Source organism: Phyllopteryx taeniolatus, chromosome 1 (assembly GCF_024500385.1).
Source record: "Phyllopteryx taeniolatus isolate TA_2022b chromosome 1, UOR_Ptae_1.2, whole genome shotgun sequence".
Lineage (NCBI taxonomy): Eukaryota > Metazoa > Chordata > Actinopteri > Syngnathiformes > Syngnathidae > Phyllopteryx > Phyllopteryx taeniolatus.
This window is the reverse complement of record NC_084502.1, coordinates 22,904,010-22,926,292: the sequence shown is the minus strand read 5'-3', so window position 1 is coordinate 22,926,292 and position 22,283 is coordinate 22,904,010. Positions and strand designations below refer to the sequence as shown.

The window sequence follows — 22,283 nt, the reverse complement described above, 5'->3', positions numbered from 1 at the left end:
GATTCGTTTCTGTACTTTTTGGAAAATTCCAAATTTATTTTCTTTGCATTAAATCCGGTAACAAACCAACGGCAACTGCACAATACCTTTTCTGTGTTTACTGGCGGCAACAAATGTGAAAAAGATTCAATAACCGCAACTCAAAATAAAAACTCAGTTGCATTGTATCTACAGTTAGCAATTCCCAAAAGATCCTTTTAAGAGATTACGGATTTGGAGAAAGGAAGATTATAATGTGAAAGAATTCGCTCAGACCAACAAATATATGCATGTTACAGCAGATGTCTTTTAACTTTATTTGTAAAGTGTTCCCAGGAGTCAAATTGTGTTTTCCTGTTATTCTCATGATTTAGCACCTGACATTGATGGCAAAAAAGGTCAAATCCTGCAGTTTTCACAAGACGCTGTGCCAAAATAATTTTAATTCCACTGTTTGTTTTTATTGAAATATAATCACAAAAATTCACAAATACCACCAATGTAACCATCACATTTTGATCGTACACATTCTTCTGCGAGTACACATAACATATGTGCAAGCTGAGGTGACAAAGTACCGTACAATTTGTAATAAAAGGCCATTCATGTGTAATACATGTGGGCGTGCTCACGAGGGTACACAGTGGTACAATAATTATAAACTGCCAAAGAAAGAAACAAATGAATGAGTATTTCCTCAAATAGTGGCAAGCACTGTTTAAACTGCAGAGTACCAGGTGTTTATTAGAAGTAAGTGGTTTATTTAGAGAGAAAGACCTTATATAATATTTTTTTTATCATATTAATGATGTATTTTGGCGGCACGGTTGCAGACTGATTAGAGCGTCAGCCTCACAGTTATGAGGAGCGGGGTTCAATCCCCGGTCCCGCCTGTGTGGAGTTTGCATGTTCTCCCCGTGCCTGCGTGGGTTTTCTCCGGGCACTCCGGTTTCCTCCCACATCCCAAAAACATGCATTAATTGGAGACTCTAAATTGCTCGTAGGTGTGAATGTGAGTGCGAATGGTTGTTTGTTTGTATGTGCCCTGCGATTGGCTGGCAACCAGTTCAGGGTGTATCCCGCCTCCTGCCCGATGACAGCTGGGATAGGCTCCAGCACGCCCGCGACCCTAGTGAGGAGAAGCGGCTCAGAAAATGGATGGATAATGATGTATTTTCAGTTTTCACAAATAGAAGTTATACTTCAAATAATTCATAATGTAATAATGTATTTAATATTACATACTGTATATAGAAAAATAGATTGTTCTATATTGAAATAGGTACAGTTTGCTGTAAAAAAAACTAATGCTTTTTGTCACGTGTTAGAACTGTCTGTATGACCTGAAAGTAGAATATAGTTAAAATTATCTTTAGAAAAATCATCCCTCTCTTATGTAATTCAATTATTCAATTCAATTATTGTTTTAAAACTTGTCACTATGTGACAAAAAATAGCCAATGAGAGACTGTAGAGGCAGAAGGCGTGACCGAGGGGTGTTGTCAATCATTTGCACACGCACACCGTGCACACGCAGCCTTGCGGAGACACATAGCAGACTATTATGGTTTCTTGCCTTGATTATTTAACTCCGATTAGCAACAACAGTTAAAAAGAAGGAATTTGAGAGCTCTCGAAACAAATCAAGGGTAAACATATGTAACAGTGATGTCCTATATGCGGACGGCTGCATGGTTGGGCTTGGAGAATAACCACAATTTTCTCCGGGTACTCCGGTTTCCTCCCACATCGGTAGGTTAATTGAAGACTCTAAATTGCCCATAGCTGTAAATGTGAGTGTGAATGGTTGTTTGTCTATACAGTATGTGTACTGCGATTAGCTAGCGACCAGTACAGAGCGTTCCCTCGACGGAGCCGGGATTTGAACCCCGGTCCTCAGAACTGTGAGGTTGATGTGCTAACGACCATGCCGCCGTACAGTATGCAATCAGGTGTTTTTTGGGGTATTTTTGCACTGGCTACTGGTGGCCTCTTGTCGTTACAGAATGCAGTAGATTCTTGGCAGAACACGGACACTCAGACCCATTCATAATGTATTTTTTTTAAATCATCGTTTTGAATTTTTTAATTGATTTCGTTTTCTGTGAGAAACCATATGGAGATAGTCAACAGATGCTGAGCTAACTGGGTTAAACAATAAATGGAGTTAAATAAATAAAGTAACAGTTTAGAACCTAGCCAAACGATTTATATATATATATATATATATATATATATATATATATATATATATAAAAACATTGATTGATGTGAGAATGTCTGTGTCTAAATTAACCAGAATATTAAAACTTTTAAGATGAGTTTCTGGTACAAACCCTGCGGTAAATAACACTTTTTACTTCTTTTTAAAATAGTCTCTATCTTTACTATCTAGAGACTTGTGAGTGATGTCAGTGAGGTCTATATATTTATCTTCTGAGGTCTATATATATTTTTTGCAAAGATTTAGCAATCCATTAACTGGTTCTTACTTGCTGGATTATAGTTGCTTGACAAATTAACGCAGATTCACTTATGCTGTTGAGCATATGGGAAATGACTGATGTCATATTGGAGTAAAAACAGGCAAACCACTTGCTTTTAGAGTTTTTTAGGTAAAAAGGTGTTATTGATGTAGTTTGGTTTAATATTGTCTTTACTGCTCTGTCCACTGTGGTCCAATGGGGGAGTCAGAGTACTCTCTAGTGAAAACATCATGCAACAAACACTAAAAACAGGACTGACAAAAAAAACGCCACCATTAATCCCTTCTTTTAAAATCTTTTCAAAATATAAATAACATTAAAAAGGAGTTTCAGCCGGCAACATGATCTGACCTCAAGCAGATATGCGGCTTAGTGAGTTCCAAACAAATTGAGGAAGGTTGATGAATTCATACTCACAGTTGATGTGCTGTCATCATGTGGTCAAATACATGAAACTCAGCAGAGGTGTTGACTTGGACACCCCCATGTATCACCCCCAACTCGTTTTGTGTCAAAGACAGAGTGAAGGAAGAAGGCTTATGAATGTAAGAAAAAGCATGTCTCTAAACGTTGCAATACAGGGAGGTCCCATTTCCATGATCCATAGATGTTCTGTAAATACAGGTGTTTCACCTGTGTAGTACTTCCTTCCATCTGTGTTTATTATATTTTCCTTCTGTGCGTATGCAAAGTAACAGAAGGAAACAAAAAGGAGCAGATTCAGAGCTGCTGACTGTGAACCAATGACACACGGTAGCACAGGGCCAGAAAGCCGGTGCCAAGCAGGTCTCCAAGGGCAGTCAGGTATGGGATGGAGAAGTTGTCAGGGTCCAGGGAACGCCGCCACATCATACGAACGATGAGGTCGGCCGCATAAAGTAAGATGGCCACCTACAACAAGGAGAACACTGAGCTAAGCAAGCAATAAACCACAGAAATATGGATTCAAAAGTCACAACCATTGATACACTGCACTGATACAATTTTCTGTTTTCGGCAGTAGTATCAGAGCTGTAACATACGTAGAAACAGGATGGTGCCTGTGTGTCGGGGTATTCCGCAATAATGAGAATCTGATACTCTCGCCATGTTGAGTGACACAGTCCTAGAAGTATTGCATACAGCCAAAAATTCAAGTACGATATATATATATATATATATATATATAAAAAGCCTCACAGTTCTGAGGACCGGGGTTCTATAGTGGCTGTTTAGGACCAAACTAGTTTGCTGACTTAACAAGCTGCCGTAAGCAAAAACACAATGTAAACAACAAGAACACTATGAATGTAAAACAAACTATTTTGTGATCATTGTACCTTTGTAACGTTAACAGAAGGTGAAAACATAATTATCAATATCAGATTGACAAATAAATATTTACAATCTAAGTTAATCTAACATGCATGCATGTCATGACAACATGGAAACAGTGAAGGCTGAGCTGAGATTCAAACCCAGAACCTCTCGACTATCTTACATAAGACACGCAAACCACATGTTCCACCGTGCCTCCCTGGTATACCATACTATATTTTCATAGTGTGTACAATGAATACGTTGCTGTGTGAATGCACCTGCAGCAGAGCAGCACACAAATAGCAGGCAGCAAAGGCTAAAGTGATTGTTATCTCATCTCCCTGCAAGAGAGAGATTGCGTAGAGGAAGACCAGGTGACCGGGCATGACCAGCATCAGCAGCACCCGTGCTGACTTGGAGTTCAAACCTGTGTGATTTGAAAGAGGAGACACAATCACTGCAGTGAACACGACTGGTTCTGTAACATGATCAGTTGTTGCTTGCTTTGACCGCTCTGATAGGGAGGTCCCGATCACTTTTTTTGTTTTGTTTTTTTTTTGCTCCGAGTCTCTGATTTTAGGTATCTCCCGATACAGTCCTTAAGCCGATAAATATCAATCCATCCATCCATTGTCTTCCGCTTATCAGAGGTCGGGTCGCGGGGGCAGTAGCTTCAGTAGGGAAGCCCAGACTTCCCTCTCCGCAGCTACTTCCTCCAGCTCTTCCGAGGGGATCCTGAGGCGTTACCAGGCAAGCCGAGAGACGTAGTCTCTCCAGCGTATCGTGGGTCGTCCCCGGGTTCTCCTTCCGGTGGGAAGTGCCCGGAACACCTCACCAGGGAGGCGTCCGGGAGGCATCTGAATCAGATGCCCCAGCCACCTCATCTGGCTCCTCTCGATGTGGAGGAGCAGGGGTTCTACTCTGAGATCCTCCCGGATGACCGAGCTTCTCACCCTATCTCTAAGGGAGAGCCCGGACACCCTGCGGAGGAAACTCATTTCGGCCGCTTGTATCCGGGATCTTGTTCTTTCGGTCACGACCCACAGCTTGTGACCATAGTTGAGGGTAGGAACGTAGATCAACCGGTAAATCGAGAGCTTCGCCTTCCGGATTAGCTCCTTCTTTACCACAACGGATCGATACAAATTCCACATCACTGCAAACGCTGCACCGATCCGACTGTCGATCTCCCGTTAAATTCTTCCCTCACTCGTGAACAAGACCCCAAGATACTTGAAGTGGGAAAGGATCTCATCCCCGACCCAGAGAGGGTACTCCACCCTTTTCCGACTAAGGACCATGGTCTCAGATTTAGAGGTGCTGATTCTCATCCCAGCCGGTTCACACTCGGCTGCGAACCGCTCCAGTGAGAGTTGGAGATCACGGCCTGATGAAGCCAACAGAACCACATCATCTGCAAAAAGCAGAGATGTAATACTGAGGCCACCAAACCGGACCCCCTCTACGCCTCGGCTGCGCCTAGAAATTCTGTCCATAAAATTTATGAACAGAATCGGTGACAAAGGGTAGCCTTGGTGGAGTCCAACCCTCACTGGAAACGAGTCCGACTTACTGCCGGCAATGCGTACCAAACTCTGACACTGGTTGTACAGGGACTGAACAACCCGTATCAGGGGGTTCGGTACCCCATACTCCCGAAGAACCCCCCACAGGACTCCGCGAGGGACACGGTCAAACAGCTTCTCCAAGTCCACAAAACACATGTAGACTGGTTGGGCGAACTCCCATGCACTCTCGAGGACCCTGATGAGGGTGAAGAGCTGGTCCACTGTTCCATGGCCAGGACGAAAACCACACTGCTGCTCGTGTATCTGAGATTCAACTTCCCGATGGACTCTCCTCTCCAGCATCCCTGAATAGACCTTACCAGAGAGGCTGAGGAGTGTGATCCCCCTGTAGTTGGAAGACACCCTCTGGTCCCCCATCTTAAAAAGGGGGACCACCACCCCAGTCTGCCAATCCGGAGGCACTGTCCCCGATGTCTACACGATGTTGCAGAGGCGTGTCAACCAGGACAGCCCTACAACATCCAGAGCCCTACAACGCCCCCCCCCCCCCCCCCCCCCAATCACGCCCTTCCAGGTCTCACTGTCATTGCCCAAGTGAGCATTGAAGTCCCCCAGCAGAACGATGGAGTCCCCAGCGGGAGCGCTCTCCAGCACCCCCTGTAAGGACTCCAAAAAGGGTGGGTACTCTGAACTGCTGTTTGCTGCATAGGCACAAGTAACAGTCAGGACCTGTCCCCCCACACGAAGGTGGAGGGAGGCTACCCTCTCGTCCACCGGGATGAACCCCAATGTACAGGCACCGAGCCGGGCGGCAATAAATATACCCAGACCTGCTTGGCGCCTCTCACCATGGGCAACTCCAGAGTGGAAAAGAGTCCAACCCCTCTCAAGAGGACTGGTACCAGAGCCCAAGCCGTGTGTGAAGGCGAGCCCGACTATATTTAGTCTGAACTTCTCAACCTCACACATCAGTTCGGGCTTCTTCTCTGCCAGAGAGGTGACATTCCACATCCCTAGAGCCAGTTTCTGTAGCCGGGGATTGGATCGCCAAGGTCCCCGCCTTCGGCCACCGCCTAGCTCACACTGCCCCTGACCCCTATGGCCCCTCCCATAGGTGGTGAGCTCATGCGAAGGTGGACCCACGTTACCCTTTCGGGCTATGCCCGGCCGGGCCCCATGGGTGCAGGCCTGGCCACCAGCCGCTCGCCTTCGAGCCCCACCTCCAGGCCTGGCTCCAGAGGGGGGTCCCGGTGACCCGCGTCCCATCAAGGGAAACCTAGATCCGTTTAATGTATTCTTCATAGGGGCTTCGTCTGGTCCCTCACCTAGCCATGGGTGACACTACCAGGGGCGTGAAGCCCCAGATAACTTAGCTCTTAGGATCATTGAGACACACAAACCCTTAATAGGATTTCTTTTCAGCACATCAGCATACAGTCACCAAATAGTTTTGTGGTACGGTAATCTGATTTTAACGTTGCTATACCTACCTCTGAAATAACAACTTTCAATTTCCCAAAATATAATAAGACTGATGATACAATCAGCATGAAAACAGTGAATACTGAGACGAACATTCACAATATTGCTACTGTTAAATTTGGATTTTAACATGGCTCAGATGGTAGAGTGGTTGTCTCCCAACCCGAAGGTTGCTGGTTCGACCCTCAGCCCTTGTGACCATGTGCAAGTGTCTTTGAGCAAGATACTAAACACCAAGTTGCTCCTGATGCTGCATCATCAGTAGGTGAATGAGGAGACAGTGTTAAAGTGCTTTGAGTACCTCGAAGCCCATTTACCAACTAAGATTTAACTGAGACATATAATTATGCTGTCCATCTTGTTATTAACTATTAGTTTCCTCTGAGGAGTAATAACCTACTTCCATCCATCCATCCATCCATCCATTTTCTGAGCCGCTTCTCCTCACTAGGGTCGCGGGCGTGCTGGAGCCTATCCCAGCTGTCATCGGGCAGGAGGCGTTGTACACCCTGAACTGGTTGCCAGCCAATAGCAGGGCACATACAAACAAACAACCATTCACAGTCACACCTACAGGCAATTTAGATTCTCCAATTAATGCATGTTTTTGGGATGTGGGAGGAAACCGGAGTGCCCGGAGAAAACCCACGCAGGCACGGGGAGAACATGCAAACTCCACACAGGCGGGGCCGGGGATTGAACCTGGGTCCTCAGAACTGTGAGGCCACCGTGCCGCCTAATAACCTACTTCTAAACCTCAATTTAGAGACATGTTTTTATACCCTTTCCCCTGACAGAACTGCTTACTGCAGATAAAACTGGTACACAGGAGAGACAGTGAATCAAAAAGCTTTCGTCAGTTAAAAGAAAACATTGAGCTGTAAAGGCACAAAAATGCCACTCACGAGCTTTAGGCATTATTGTGTCTAGAAAGAACAGCCAACTGCTCCCAAATGGCTCTATGATATAATAGCTTGATTGTGTTACCTGAGGAAAAGAATGTTATATAGGCATTAGGCCAATGCTGCCTCATCTTGTAGGGCAACACTCCCGGGATGCTCCAGAGGTGCAAGTAGGTCGACAGTCTGCTGGCCTGGATGGCTACTAAATTTCCACCAACTCCTGATCCAGTCAAGATTGACAGACAATGAGTACAATGAGTCATATTTTACATCACTAAAAAACAGATGGGGACAGAGGTGAAGCTTTTGCCAAAACTGCACAAATGTACAGTATATCAGAAAATCAGTGTACACTATTACTTCGTTGTTTGATTTAATGATTATTGTATGGATTTGTTGTTGTTGTTTTGTTTTATACATGATTTAATTACTGAGTGAAGTTTGTCAAACGGTGTTCTTTAGACAATGCCAAGAAAAAAAGCACAATAGTGGTCATATGTGTTCTACTTGTTCTTCTTACTTATCTTACCATTTATAACTGGTGTAAAAACAGCCATCCCCTCAAAATTGGAATTACTGATTGTCTTGTCCAGGATTACACCCCCAAGACTGGAAATAAATAGAATGTCAAGAAATATAAAAAACATGAGATCACATCCAAAAATCTATTTTCAGAAGAAGGAATTGGGAAAACTTCTTTTCTAGCATACATTAATAACTATGATTAAAAGAATTCCATCCATCAATCCAATGTCTTCTGCTTATCTGGGGTCAGGTTGCGGGGCAAGCAGCTTTGGCAGGGAAGCCCAGACTTCCCTCTCCTCAGCCACTTTAGCTAGCTCTTCCGGGGGGATCCTGAGGCTCTCCAGCGTCCTGGGTCATGCCGGGGTCCTGCCTCCGGTGGGACAAACCCAGGACACCAGGACCCCATCTCCACTATACACAGTGTTGATGGTGATCTAATTTCCCCACCCGAGAGGCCGGATGGTGGAGCAGAATTTCTCGAAGCCATCCAGAAGTCGTTCTCCTTGTCCTCAATGAACTACGCCTGCGTTTTTGCCTCAGTGAACACCAAAACTGCATTCCGCTTGGCCTGCCGGTACCCATCAGCTGCCAAGTCCCACTGGCCAAAAAGACCTGATAGGAATCCTTCTTCAGAGTGATGGCATCCCCTACCGCCGGTGTCCACCGACGGGTTTGAAGATTGCCAACACCACAGGTGCCGATCACCTTACAGCCACAGCTCCGGTCGGCCGCCTCAACGCACGGAACACGGCCCACTCGGATTCAATGTCCCCTGCCTCCCTGGGATGTGGGGAAAGTTCTGGCGGAGGTGAGAGTTGAATCTCCCTCAAACGGGACTCTGAGAGACATTCCCAGCAGATCCTCAAAATAGGTTTGGTTCTGCCAGGTCAGACAGGTGTTTTCCCCCACCATCAGAGTCAATACAACACCAGGTGGTGATCGGTTGACAGCTCGGCCCTTCTTTTTACCCGAGTGTCCAAGACATGCAGCCCCAAGTTCGATGACACTACCACAAAGTCGATCATCGAACTGCGGCCTAGAGTGTCCCGGTGCCAAGTGTGTACTATGGACACCCTTATGTCCCCAACAGGAGCACTCTCCAGCACCCCCACCAAGGACTCCAAAAAGGGTGGGTACGCCAAACTGCTGTTTGGTACGTAGGCACAAACAACAGTCAGGATCCGTCCCCCCACCGGAAGGGAGGGAAGGCTACCCTGTCCTCTACTGGGATGAACCACAGCACACAGGCACCAAGTATGCCCACACCTGCTCCAGTCCAACCCCTATAAAGAGGACTAGTACCAGAGTCCAAGCTGTGGGGCGAGGCGAGCCCGATTATATCTAGTCTTCTCGACCTTGCACACCAGCTCAGAATTCTTCTCTGCCAGAGAGCTGACACTCAACGCCCCAAGAGCTGGCCAGCTTCTGTAGCCGGGGTTCAGACCGCCAAAGTCCCCGCCTTCAGCTGCCATTCAGCTCTTACACACCTGATATGATTCGTATGATAATGCATTAACATTGACTATAGTGTGCATTTTGCTTCTACATACCTGCTAATACACATGGCAACTAAAACAGGCTGCCACCCTGAGTAGAGAACGTCCCTGCTCTGAGGGTTCTGGCGGGCCACCACAACCCAGAGTGGGATCAGAGCCAGGAAGACCAGACACACTAAGGGGGATAGGTACCATGTATCTGTAGACCAAAGACAATTGGTAAATAAATACTAGAAATATGATATTTATTAAATATTTATCGATATGCTATTCACAAAATGTATACTTTGTAAAATAAATAAAGAAATAAATAAATACACTGCTGACAGTGATCATAAATATGCCAAGAGTATATGGTCAAGAGTATTCTCTCTCCTCAAGTGACTTCGTATTGACAGCTAAATCATTTTATAGCCTTTCTGCATTTTCTTTTTAGCCACACACCCCTTTTAACATCCCAAGAGTTGACGCACCGTCCACGTCAACAAAGGCATCATGTTTAATCATATATGCTAAAAACATGACTAAGAAATCATAGAAATATGCGAAAATGCAAATGTAAATTCAACTTGAACACCACATTGAAGTTTCATTACAGTATACAGGTATTGCTAAAAAGTTTCTCACAGACCGTAGTGGAAATTATAACGAGTAATTTTAAACAAATTGACAACAGGTTGTTTAAATCTATATTTTTAAATTGTTTTGAGTTAAAAATCACTTTTATAAACCAAATGTTCATGCTTAGTATTTTTATTTTGTGGCGAAAAAAATACACTGGAAAAAAAAAAATTTAACTGCCGCGTCATTACACTTTGTGTGTCTCAGAGCACCCCTAGGGATACACACACCACACTTTCGGAATAACTTGTTCACATTCTATATAATCCAAAACTCTCCAGATAGACTCTTTTAGCAGCCACATCTAAACTGCTAAATCATATGCCAGCAGTGTTTCCTCACCTATATGTTTATAGAGGGTACTGCTAACACCAGCCAGCAGGGAAAGGGTGATCAAATCACCCAAACTGGCAGCGATAGGAGTGGCCACATTATCTGGGTTGATTCCTACCTTCCTGGACCCGATGATCACTCCAATCATCAACAAGCCTGTGGGGGGTTAAGAAATGAGAGTGTATATGGAAAAGTTATGAAACATTACTGATTAATTCACAGTCTTTCTTGGTGAGAAATACAGTACGAACATCCTTCAGAAGATGCGGGTAGCAGGCTTCGGACACATCAGATTGAGCAGTCTGTCTTACTCTCTGGTCAGAAATTGTCCCCACCAACCTTTATGACCAATACTGAACATGTACTTTTACAACTACCTTTATTAATGTATTTTCTGCTAACTTGACTCAACAACAACATTTTCAGACTGACCTTATGAACACAATAATTGGTTTTAAGTCTTCTTTCGTACAGCAAACATGTATTGGTAAATTGGATTAGCATGAGTAATAAGCTATGTCCTATAACATAACTAAATTGTATGGTCAAAAAAAATTTAAACAACAAATTAATTCATACTCATACCCTGGAATACGGTGGGTAAAATTATGATGCGGAACAAAATAGCGGGTCATAGGTAACTGACCTAAAGCGAGAGCAGCTACAAATGCAGTGACGATGCTACTCGCACACAGAACAGCTGCCTGGTTAAATTCAATCCCTCCTCTGGAAATTGCTCCTAAACACACAGCCGCAACAGCCGCAAGGAAGCCCACAACAGTAGCCTGAACCTGCGGAGAGTACACAATGACATGAACATTAAAAAGGAAATTTACGGTTATGGTTAAAATACTAGCAATTTATCAGTTAGGCATTTTGGCTATTAGCCCCTAAACACTTACGATACAGGGAATTGATAAAAAAACAAACTAAAAAATATTTATGGGTGTAAATTTTGTGTCAAATGTTGTTAATTGTATTTTCTATAAGTGTCAAACTGTTGAAAACCTAACCTTTTGACATAATATTGCTCACTAACTTTAACCAATGAAGGCATACATTACCTGTATTAGTGCAAGATTGCAGCACACCATGGCCCATTGTTTATTTGGGTCATCCATTTGTCCTGTATTGGCCTAAAGACAATGCGACACAAAAAATGACATTCAGCTATAACAAATTGAATGAGCTACAGAAACTGACAGACACAAATATATAATTGCCTAATCGTAATTAATACTTAAAGGGAAGATGTAGTCAAAAAGATTGTTTGTATGCAGGCCTTGCTTGCCTGACTGATTTGATATTACAGTAAACAGTTGTCAACTTTATAACTTAACAAAGTAACATTACTGTGTGGGGTCAGTGGTGTGCCGTGAGGCCCTTCAGCGTCTTCTCTGCTGGCCTAAACACTATCAAAAGCACTGATCCTACTGTACAATTACAACTTGATTAAATTATTAATAAATTATAATATTGATTCTGATATATACAATAAAACATATATATGTATACAATAATTTATGTAATAGCGATGCACCGAAATGAACATTATTGACCGAAAATCGAAACTGGGGAGCCCAGGGCCAAAAACCGAACGCAGAAAAACTGAAAGATCTTATCAATCAAACTGAATTTGTAAGCGCTTTTCATTCAAAAAAATGCAACACAAAAAGCTTTACATTAATTAAAATATAAAATCAAACCACCCAATTACCAATGATAAAACTATGGCAATCTTTGGTTTAATTGCATTTATGGCTATGACTGCAGTGCTGCCAACCTATTGAAATTCACTTCTAGAACAATTTGATTGAATTTTAAAATAAGAATGTAACACAATTGAATAAAATAAAAAAAAATATTAGGAAATCCTGAAAAATAATTAATATAAAACATCCATCCATCCATCCATCCATTTTCAACACCGCTTATCCTTGTTAGGGTCGTTGGAGCCTATCCCAGCTGACTTCGGGCGAAAGGCGGACTACACCCTGAACTGGTCGCCAGTCAGTCACAGGGCACATATAGACACGGACAACCATTCGCACTCACATTCACACCGTCACTGAGTGGGAACTGAACCCACGCTGCCTGCACCAAAGTCAGGCGAGTGTACCACTACACCATCAGTGACTATTAATATAAAACAAATAACAAAAATATATATTTAAATTGCAAAATTCATTCATGTTCCGCTTATCCTCACTAGGGTCGCGGGCATCCTGGAGCCTATCCCAGTTATCTCCGGGCGAAAGGCGGGGTACACCCTGAACTGGTCGGGATTTGAAGTGATGATCGATTATTGTTATTATAAGTCGTTATGATAAAAGTTTTGAAGAATAAATGCCACAGTATTGTCATATTGCCTTTTTTATGTGGTTATACAGCGTTTGTGTACCAGTATTCATTATTTTGAGAGATAAGTGCCACAAGTTCAATGGTAATTTTCATGAGCTCATCAACGCTTTCCATTCATTTTGTGTTAGCTTTGAGCTAGCGATTTTTGTAAACAAAACCGAAGAAACAAAGGCTGTGATGCATTTGAAAATTCAATAGCTATAATTCTTTTATGTGAGGTTAGTTTTGCAGTGAACTTAAACTGTAGCATCAATAAACGACTAAGCAAGTAACATTCACTCTTACTCCTTGCTACTCTGTTAGCACCTTAGCATACTGTTGTTGTGATCATGTGGGCTCTGCATGCCGTCCGGGCGCTGCTGGATAGAAGTGCTGAAGAAGAGCATGGAATGTATAAGAGCGGTCAAATCTGAGATTTTAGATCCAGTCCGATCCGATACTCGTTTTTTTTTTTGTGCAGATATCGGACCGATTCCTGATCTCAAAGATTGGATTGGGACAACCCTAATTATTGTATTATTGTAATTTTAATTTATAGGCCCATTTCCCAAGTGGCGTCGCAGTGGTGACGTGTCTTGTGTTTATGTAGGTGTCTAGCGTTATCGTATATTTCAGTATTTCGTTCTAGACATGTACTTATCTCCCTGATATTTTTCTCTTCAAAGTTGACTAATCGTTAGAGCATTAAACAGCTGCAGCTCATTCAGAATGCTGCGGCTCGGGTTCTCACCAGCGCAAAGAGGTCAGAGCATTTTACTCCAATTCTAAAGTCTTGACACCGGCTTCCAGTCAGCTTTAGAATAGATTTTAAAGTTCTGCTACTGGTCTATGAATCACTAAACGGTTTAAGTCCTGAATACATGAATGAAATGCTAATGGAATATAAACCCGGTAGGGCTCTGAGATTTACAGACTCAGGTCAAATAGTGGAGCACAGAGTCCAAAGCAAACATGGTGAAGCAGCATTTAGCTATTATGCTGCACACAAATGGAATAAGTTGCCAACAAAAGTGGCATCAGCCCCAAGTATGCATGTTTTTAATTCCAAGGTAAAAACTCTTCTTTTTTCCCATTTCCACTTTTAAATTATATTTCTTGCACTGTATGCTGTTTTAATTTAATTTTTATTTTATTTATTTGTTTCTCTTTGTTTTAAATGTTTATAAACTGCTTTTTTTCTTTGTTTTTAAATGCTTTTAATCACACACAATCACATTGAATTACCTTGTGTATGAAATGCACTATTTATATAAATTTGCGTTGCTTAATTTCCGCAAAAATGCAGTTCCAACCAGACCTGTATCACCCCATCACTTATTTTGGTTTGGCGACCTCAGGTCATGATACCTTGGGAATTGGCTTCCCGGCGCTCTGTCTCCCGTCTTATACCCCTTCATGATAACGATAATTGTCAAAATGTAGTTTATTCGCTGTCATGGAGGCGATGATTAGTGACTTACGCTGCGTTGACAATAGATGCGATGCTCACGTTATTTCGCCTCTGCAGCTCAGCATCGTATTTAACTGTCTTCGCCCACGCGGCTTGGCATCATATTTAGCCACGCTAGCTGTAGGTCGTAGATAGCTGAGGCGGCGCAAATACATGGCATGCAACAAGCATTCCACCTTAGTAGTGTTAAGCAGCAAGGTTGGGCGACAATAGGGAAGCTGCAGTTTGGACGAGCCCAAGGGTGGGCAATTTTTTGGCTCAGAGGCCACATTAACTTTTAAAATTTTACAGGCAGATCAAGCCAGAACCAGATGATTACATATAAATAAAAATAAACAAAACAAAAAAAGGGATTGTAGTGTTAATACTTAAATTTACTTTTAAGGGGAACAGTGTTTTTTTTTTTTTTGCCAATGCATCAAAGTCTGGTGTTAGTTTTGTTGTGGCAATTCTCAGAACACATCTGAGGTGTTCATCACTCAGCTGGGATCTGTAGGATGTTTTCTTGGTGTTCATCACACTAAAGGTCTGTTCACACACACATGTAGAGCCAAACACCACTAGCCTCCTCTGTACCATCTTCTTGATTTTGGGAAATTTGTCTGCGCTTAATGAAGTATAAAACTCATCCAGTTTGAGATTTGAACTTCTCTTTTAAGATGGTATCACATTGGACATCAATCAGTTCCATCTGCAGCTCCCATGGCGCCGTTTCAGGGTCTTGTGTGAGGGGAAATGACACCAGCTGAAGTGACTTGTCATTTTTTCCAAAATCAGACAACTGATGGCAGAATTCTCCATGCAAGTCTGATAGTGATTTCCTGTATTTTTTCACGTCGAGGAGCCTCTTTCAGCATAGCCAGTGTGGGGAAATGAACAAATGACTTGTTTGACATTTGTTCTGAGAATAAAGCTAGCTTGGTTTTTGAAGGATCTGATGATTGTATATATTCCATGCACAAACTGGTCTTTCCCTTGTAGCTTCACGTTCAGCTCATTCATATGTGTCAGTATGTCCACAGCAAAAGCTAAATCACAAAGACAATCTGTGTCACTCAGCTCAGGAAAATTGTCAGTTTTCTCCAGTCACGCCAATAAAGAGATGCTGTTTGAGCTCCCATACTCGATGGCACACTTTTCCCAAACTTAACCAGCTGACATTTGAGTGGTAGAGCAAGTGTGAATGTGAGTGCGACTGGTTGTTTGTTTGTATGTGCCCTACGATTGGCTGGCAACCAGTTCAGGGTATACCCCGCCTCCTGCCCGATGATAGTTGGAATAGGCTCCAGCACGCCCTAGTGAGGAGAAGCGGCTCAGAAAATGGATGGATGGATAATGCGCATCCATGTATAATATGCACCCCCAAAGTTGACCTCAAAATTCTGGAAAACGTTTCTACCTATGTATAAAGCATTTTTACAATGCATGAATTTGCTTCTACCCATATGATCAAAACATGAAGTATTATCTGTATTTTGTTAGTTTTTTTCAAAGAATTATTCTGAAGTGAAGCACTTTATTTGAAAACACAATACTTTATTTTCATTTACTTGCTCTTATTTTGAAAGTTCACAGCCCAGCTTTTATTTAGTAAATGAGAAAACACACAGTTGTGCTCATTTGTTCGATTACCCAAGCAGAATTTGTAAGATGTGTACAATTCTTTAAAGAAAACATGAAAGGCCAGGCGAAACACATTTAATTTTATTTTAATGGGATTCAAATTAAACGGTCAAGCATTTTAGAAAAGCACTATCATGATACAAAAGAAACCATAAAGAAATGAATGATGGTTGTTGTTCAGTCATCAGTCATATTTAAGAAAATATATATTTCACAAATTCTACCAGGGTATCTAAACTTATGAGCACAACTGTACATATATGCAGTCATACGTACCCCTGTCATATTGGAATGAAAGTATAGGCTACATCTTTTTCATAGCCACTAGGTGGCAGTGGCATATTAGAATGAAAGTGTACACCTCTTCAATATTTGTCATTTATTTATTTTTTATTACATCAACCTTGTAATGGTGGACACAGCTGCAGCCTGAATCAAAGTGCCAGTATGACATTTCGACGTTCCATCATCAAAAATATCTGTGTCTATGGCTTAATTGACCTTTGCCAATTCTGTTTTCAACCCTGGTAACAAAGTCTATTGCAGCAGATTAATTAGCACTGCTGATCGACTGAAATGGATAGTTTATGTATGGGCTGACTCTTTACACTCGGGGTAGCCATCTTTGAAAGCCAACTCGGGAGTCATGAGAAACCTCCGACTTTCCGAATGGAACGCACCCTGAAATACACTGTTGAAATTGCATTTGAATATTGAATTGGGCAATGTAAGTTGAACCAGAAAACATATGTTGAATGTTGAAATATACACCGAATGTTCTATTTTCAACTGAATGCATTGAATATTTGACAGTGAATGTTGAAATTGCAGCTGAATTTGCAGCTGAATCCTGAATTGAATGTTGAATTAGCAGCTGAATATGCTGAATTTTTTAAAATGAAAAGTACACTGAATATTAAGATGGTAAAAAAAATATGTTAGTAATTTAGATAAAAATGTGATGGCACAAATATACTTCCATAGAGTGATTAATAATTAACCTTAATAACAAATTTCAGACATCCAATCCAGTGAACCAAATAAAATGCAAATTATGATTGTTTGGCTTTGGCAGAGGTCTGTGCAACAAAAAAAAAATCTTTATTCATCGGCTATCCATCAGCCCTAGTCAAGATAGCGCTGGGGAACAAACCATATTGCATTTGAGCCTCTGATGGTGCAGTCACATTAATAAACATGGTTTATGGATTAATATTCTTATCTACCGCAGTGGAGAGGCGAGCAGCCAGGGTCATCTCCAGGTTTCCTTTGAGTCCAACCAGCGCAGGTACCAGGATAAACACCTCTGTAATGACCTTGAACACATCCCAGTGCTGAAACACACAGGGAATTGAAATAGGTCATTTCAGGGAAATGAACAATATTATAGGATTTTAATTTCAAAAACAGATATTTTGTTTAATAATTTATTGAAGAGAATATATACTGTAACTCTCGACAAATGCACCCTGATGAACCTTCTTCCTTGCTGACGTGTTGAATAAGTGCATCACATATTCTAGACTAACCTACGAGCCTACTTTCCCTGGTTAGCACATCTGCCTCACAGTTCTAGGGACAGGGGTTCAAATCCCACCCCGCCTCCCCGTGCCTGGGTGGGTTTTCTCCGGGTACTCCGGTTTCCTCCCACATCCCAAAGACATGCAGGGTAGGTTAATTGAATACTCTAAATTGCTCATAGGTGTGAATGTGAGTGCGAATGGTTGTTTGTTTCTATGTGCCCTGCGAATGGCTGGCGACCAGTTCAGGGTGTACCTCGCTTCTCGCCCGAAGATGGCTGGGATAGGCTGCAGCACGCCCTCGAACCTAGTGATGATAAGCGGAACGGCAGATGAATGTCTTTGGTCACCATGTCACAGCACAAGTTCACAGGGTTCACAGGATGTGGATTATGTATTATATATATATATATATATATATATATATATATATATATATATATATATATATATATATGTTTTCCTCACTACATCCATCAACCTTCCCTTTGGTCTTCCTCTGGCTCTCTTGCCTGGCAGCTCCATCCTCATCATCCTTCTACCAATATACTCACTCTCTCTCCTCTGGACGAGTCCAAACCATCAAAGTCTGCTCTTTCTATCTTCGTCTCCAAAATATCTAACCTTGGCTGTGCCTCTAATGAGCTAATTTCTAATCCTATCCAACCTGGTCACTCCTAGAGCAAACCTCAACATCTTCATTTGCGCCACCTCCAGCTCTGCTTCCTGTTGTCCCTTCAGTGCCACTGTTTCTAATCCGTACATCATGGCTGGCCTCACCACTGTCTTATAAATGTTGCCTTTCATCCTAGCAGAGGCTCTTCTGTCACAGAACTCACCTGACACTTTCCTCCACCCGTTCCAACCTGCTTGGACCCGTTTCTTCACTTCCTTACCACACTCACCATTGCTCTGGACTGCTGAACCCAAGTATTTAAAGTCCTCCACCCTCGCTATCTCTTCTCCCTGCAGCCTCACTATTCCCCCTCACCTCCTGTCATTCATTCATTCTTCACCTTTCCAGTGGATGCCTCCATCTTTTCATTTTTCATTCATTTAGTGCCTTTCTAACTTCCCCCTTACTAATCATTGCCACTTCCTGGTCCACCACACTTGCCTCTTCTGCTCTTCCTTCTCTCTCATTTTCCTCATTCATCAACTCCTCAAAGTATTATTTCCATCTTTCCAGAAAACTACTGGCATCAGTCAACACATTACCATATCTATCCTTAATCACCCTAACCTGCTGAACATCCTTCCCATCTCTATCCCTCTTTCTGGCCAACCTGAAAAATATCTTTTTCTCCTTCTTTCGTGTCCAAGCTGGCAAACATGTCATCATATGTCTGTTGTTTGGCCTTTGCCACCTTCCCCTTACTTTGCATCTGCATGTATTCCTTTCTCCTCTCCTCAGTCCTCTCAGCGTCCCACTTCTTAACAAACCATTTTCTTTGTATAATTTCTTGTACTTTCAGGTTCCACCAACAGAAGTCTCCTTCTCCTCTTTCCTACCCAAAGATACATCAAATACTCTCCTGCCTGTCCCTCTGATCAGCATGGCTGGAGTGGTCCAGTCTTATGGAATTTCCTCCTGTCCCCCGAGGGCCTCTCTCACCTCTTCTCAAAAAGCTGCACAACACTCTTCCTTTGCATAGTCTACCGCCATCTGTCCCTCCAAGTTCCTTTCCTGGATGCAGAACTTCCCCATCATTTCTTCATCACCCCTGTTTCCTTCACCAACATGTCCATGACAATCTCCACCAATCACAACTCTCTGTTTGTCTGGGATGGCCAGAACTACTTCGTCTAGCTCCGTCCAGAATTTCTCTTTCACCTTTAGGTCACATCCTACCTGTGAGGCATAGCCATTAATCACATTTTACTTAAAACCCTCAATTTCAAATTTCAAGTCAGTCGATCTGACACTCTTTTCACCTCCAAGACATTCTTAGCTAACTCGTCTTTTAAAATAACCCCAACTCCATTTCTCTTCCCATCTACACCATGGTAAAATAATTTGAACCCTGCCCCTAAACTTCTAGCCTTACTGGCTTTCCACCTGCTCTCCTGGACACACAATATATCAACCTTTCTCCTAATCATCATGTCAACCAACTCCCAAGCTTTTCCTGTCATAGTCCCAACATTTGAAGTTCCCACATTCAGTTCTAGACTCTGCGCTTTCCTCTTCTCTTTTTGCAGAAGAACCCGCTTTCCACCTCTCCTTTGTCTTCGACCCACAGTAGCTGAATTTCCACCAGCACCCTGTCGGTTAACAGCGCCGCCCGGGCCACGACCGATCAGGTGTGGAATTCTTTGGATAAACGCTATATATATATTTTTTTGGGCTTTACACGATCAGGATTTTTGGGGCCGATCACCGATCCGATCACAAGATGGAGCAATCTGTCTGTTTAAATGAATTGTTCATTTACTGTATATACTTGTGTACTGTATACTGAGTATCTTCAAAAGCATTCTCTAGTCAGGTCATGTATTCTCATCAGTCAGGTCAAACCAACATTACAACATTAGAGAAATAATGTGTGTGAACTTACTGTAATTAAATTACTTTTTTGCAACTAAATTACTTCACACACACTGAAACTTTAAAGCATGATTCGACAGAACACTGGCATGTTTACGTACAACCGTTACTGCTAGCACTAGCTTGCTAGGCTACATAACGTTTTGTTGCCTGCTTGCAAGCCGTATCGTATCACAAAGTACGTGAACATACCTCAAGCAACCCTTGAATGAAAGCGTAACAAGTGTATCCGGTCACATTTGAGTTGACAAGATAAAGACCCGTGATCGTAAAAGACGGAATGGGGTGGAGTAGTCTGACATAGTGCAATAGTGAAAGACCAAATTTGTCTTGTAGTCTGAGCCAGGCATTACATGTTGTCTGTCTCAGTCGTGTTGTCTGTCTCACACCGCCGACATGTTTAAAAAAAAAAAAAAAAACTTTATTGGCGGTCAGATATTTACAGTCAAAAGACAAGCGATAAGGCTAAAAATAACCTAGCTTTTGGATTTAAATATACTGTACATGACGACAACGTGGAGTAAATGTCTTTTGCAGAGCCGATCAATGACGTCATTCACCGGATCGGCGAATTATGACATTCATATCCTCTCCTCCCTCTCCCCTCCTCACCATCTTCCATCACGGTAAAAGTGATGTTAAATATTTAGTCAGCTATTTTATCAGTCATTTAGTTACTTGACATTGTTTTCTGTATGTAACATGATAGCTCTTCTCTATTAAATGTATTTTGTTATTAATATTTTTGGGTGCCTGGAACGGATTAATTAGATTTACATTATTTTCTATGGGAAATATTGTTCAAGTTTTTGTTACAATTTGGTTTTAGTCAGAGTTTTTAGAACATCATAATTACGAAAGCGAAGTGTCCACGGTATATTAATTTGTTCGTAATTTTGTCAGCAAGAACTCTAACACATACTTTATCAGACAGATTTGCATACTTGTATCAGGTCCATGATGACGCCAGCGAAGACCAGTCCGAGGCCTGACACCAGGAATGGTACCATGACCTGCAGCGCAATGCGCCAAGCACTCTCAGGTAGAAAACCATATTCCGAGTATGTCAGCTTCCACGTCACACCACGTAACTTATTCCCCTGGTAGCAAAGCTCCAGCTCAAGATGAGTCACTGCCATGTTACGTGAAGGTGTTATTTAAGTTTAATAGAATCGTGCCACGGTGGCTGACTGGTTAGAGCGTCAGCCTCACAGTTCTGAGGACCGGGGTTCAATCCCCGGTCCCGCCTGTGTGGAGTTTGCATGTTCTCCCCGTGCCTGCGTGGGTTTTCTCCGGGCACTCCGGTTTCTTCCCACATCCCAAAAACATGCATTAATTGGAGACTCTAAATTGCCCGTAGGCATGACTGTGAGTGCGAATGGTTGTTTGTTTCTATGTGCGCTGCGATTGGCTGGCAACCAGTTCAGGGTGTACCCCGCCTCCTGCCCGATGACAGCTGGGATAGGCTCCAGCACGCCCGCGACCCTACTGAGGAGAAGCGGCTCAGAAAATGGATGGATGGATGGAAGAATCGTGCCATCCCAGGAAATGTAAAGATGTGAGCTTAGGCAGTTGAGGCAAGAAACAAATTTGAGGAAAATTATGAATGTATTCATTCAGCTGGTCTTTGTCAAGTGATCAAAGTCAAAGGTTCGTCAATAAAAAAAGTACTATGTTAGGAAAAGTCCAGAAATAGTGGCAGCCTTTAACCTTGACTCCAGGAGAAGCTCACATGACATGAAGCATCAATCAAGGCCCAAAAAAAAAGTCAATTCAAGGTTTCGTAATAAATGGGCTGGGTATTTGATTGACTAGTGCAAGTGACAACCTTAAACAGAGGGCCTAACCTAAAAGCATAACATTGATTTGATCCATGATGATACATTTAAGTTTGGGATTCAATTTAATGATTTAAAATGACCATTTCTATAACTTACAGCATTTTGTTAAAGTGTAAAGGGAGACATTTAAGTTTGAGATTTCAGTCAAGAGAATAATTTGGGTTAAATCCTATAACCTGCAACATGATGTTAAGTTTAAGGTAAAATACAACACTAAACACAGTTACAATGTTGGTTTTGGGCTAGTTTTATAACTTGTAATGTTACATTTATGGAAAAAGTGAAACA

General features: G+C 42.3%; 1 protein-coding gene across 5 annotated transcripts in view; it reads right to left on the bottom strand.

Moving 5' to 3' along the window:
• Window positions 1-415: 415 nt before the first annotated feature.
• LOC133482000 (solute carrier family 41 member 1-like) overlaps window positions 416-22,283 on the bottom strand; it is a 34,910-nt gene continuing 13,042 nt past the window's right edge. For 4 of the 5 annotated variants that reach the window (XM_061781512.1, XM_061781484.1, XM_061781492.1 and 1 more), the window contains exons 3-11: window positions 17,313-17,420; window positions 11,717-11,788; window positions 11,299-11,443; window positions 10,662-10,808; window positions 9,753-9,897; window positions 8,207-8,286; window positions 7,763-7,897; window positions 4,043-4,191; window positions 416-3,356 (exon numbers count right to left, since the gene is read on the bottom strand). In XM_061781512.1, coding sequence (XP_061637496.1) covers window positions 3,186-3,356; window positions 4,043-4,191; window positions 7,763-7,897; window positions 8,207-8,286; window positions 9,753-9,897; window positions 10,662-10,808; window positions 11,299-11,443; window positions 11,717-11,788; window positions 17,313-17,420 — 1,152 coding nt within the window. In that variant the 3' untranslated portion in view covers window positions 416-3,185. Of the gene's footprint in view, window positions 3,357-4,042; window positions 4,192-7,762; window positions 7,898-8,206; window positions 8,287-9,752; window positions 9,898-10,661; window positions 10,809-11,298; window positions 11,444-11,716; window positions 11,789-17,312; window positions 17,421-21,098; window positions 21,309-22,283 lie in introns of those variants that run through there. The other variant, XM_061781521.1, reaches the window with a different exon arrangement.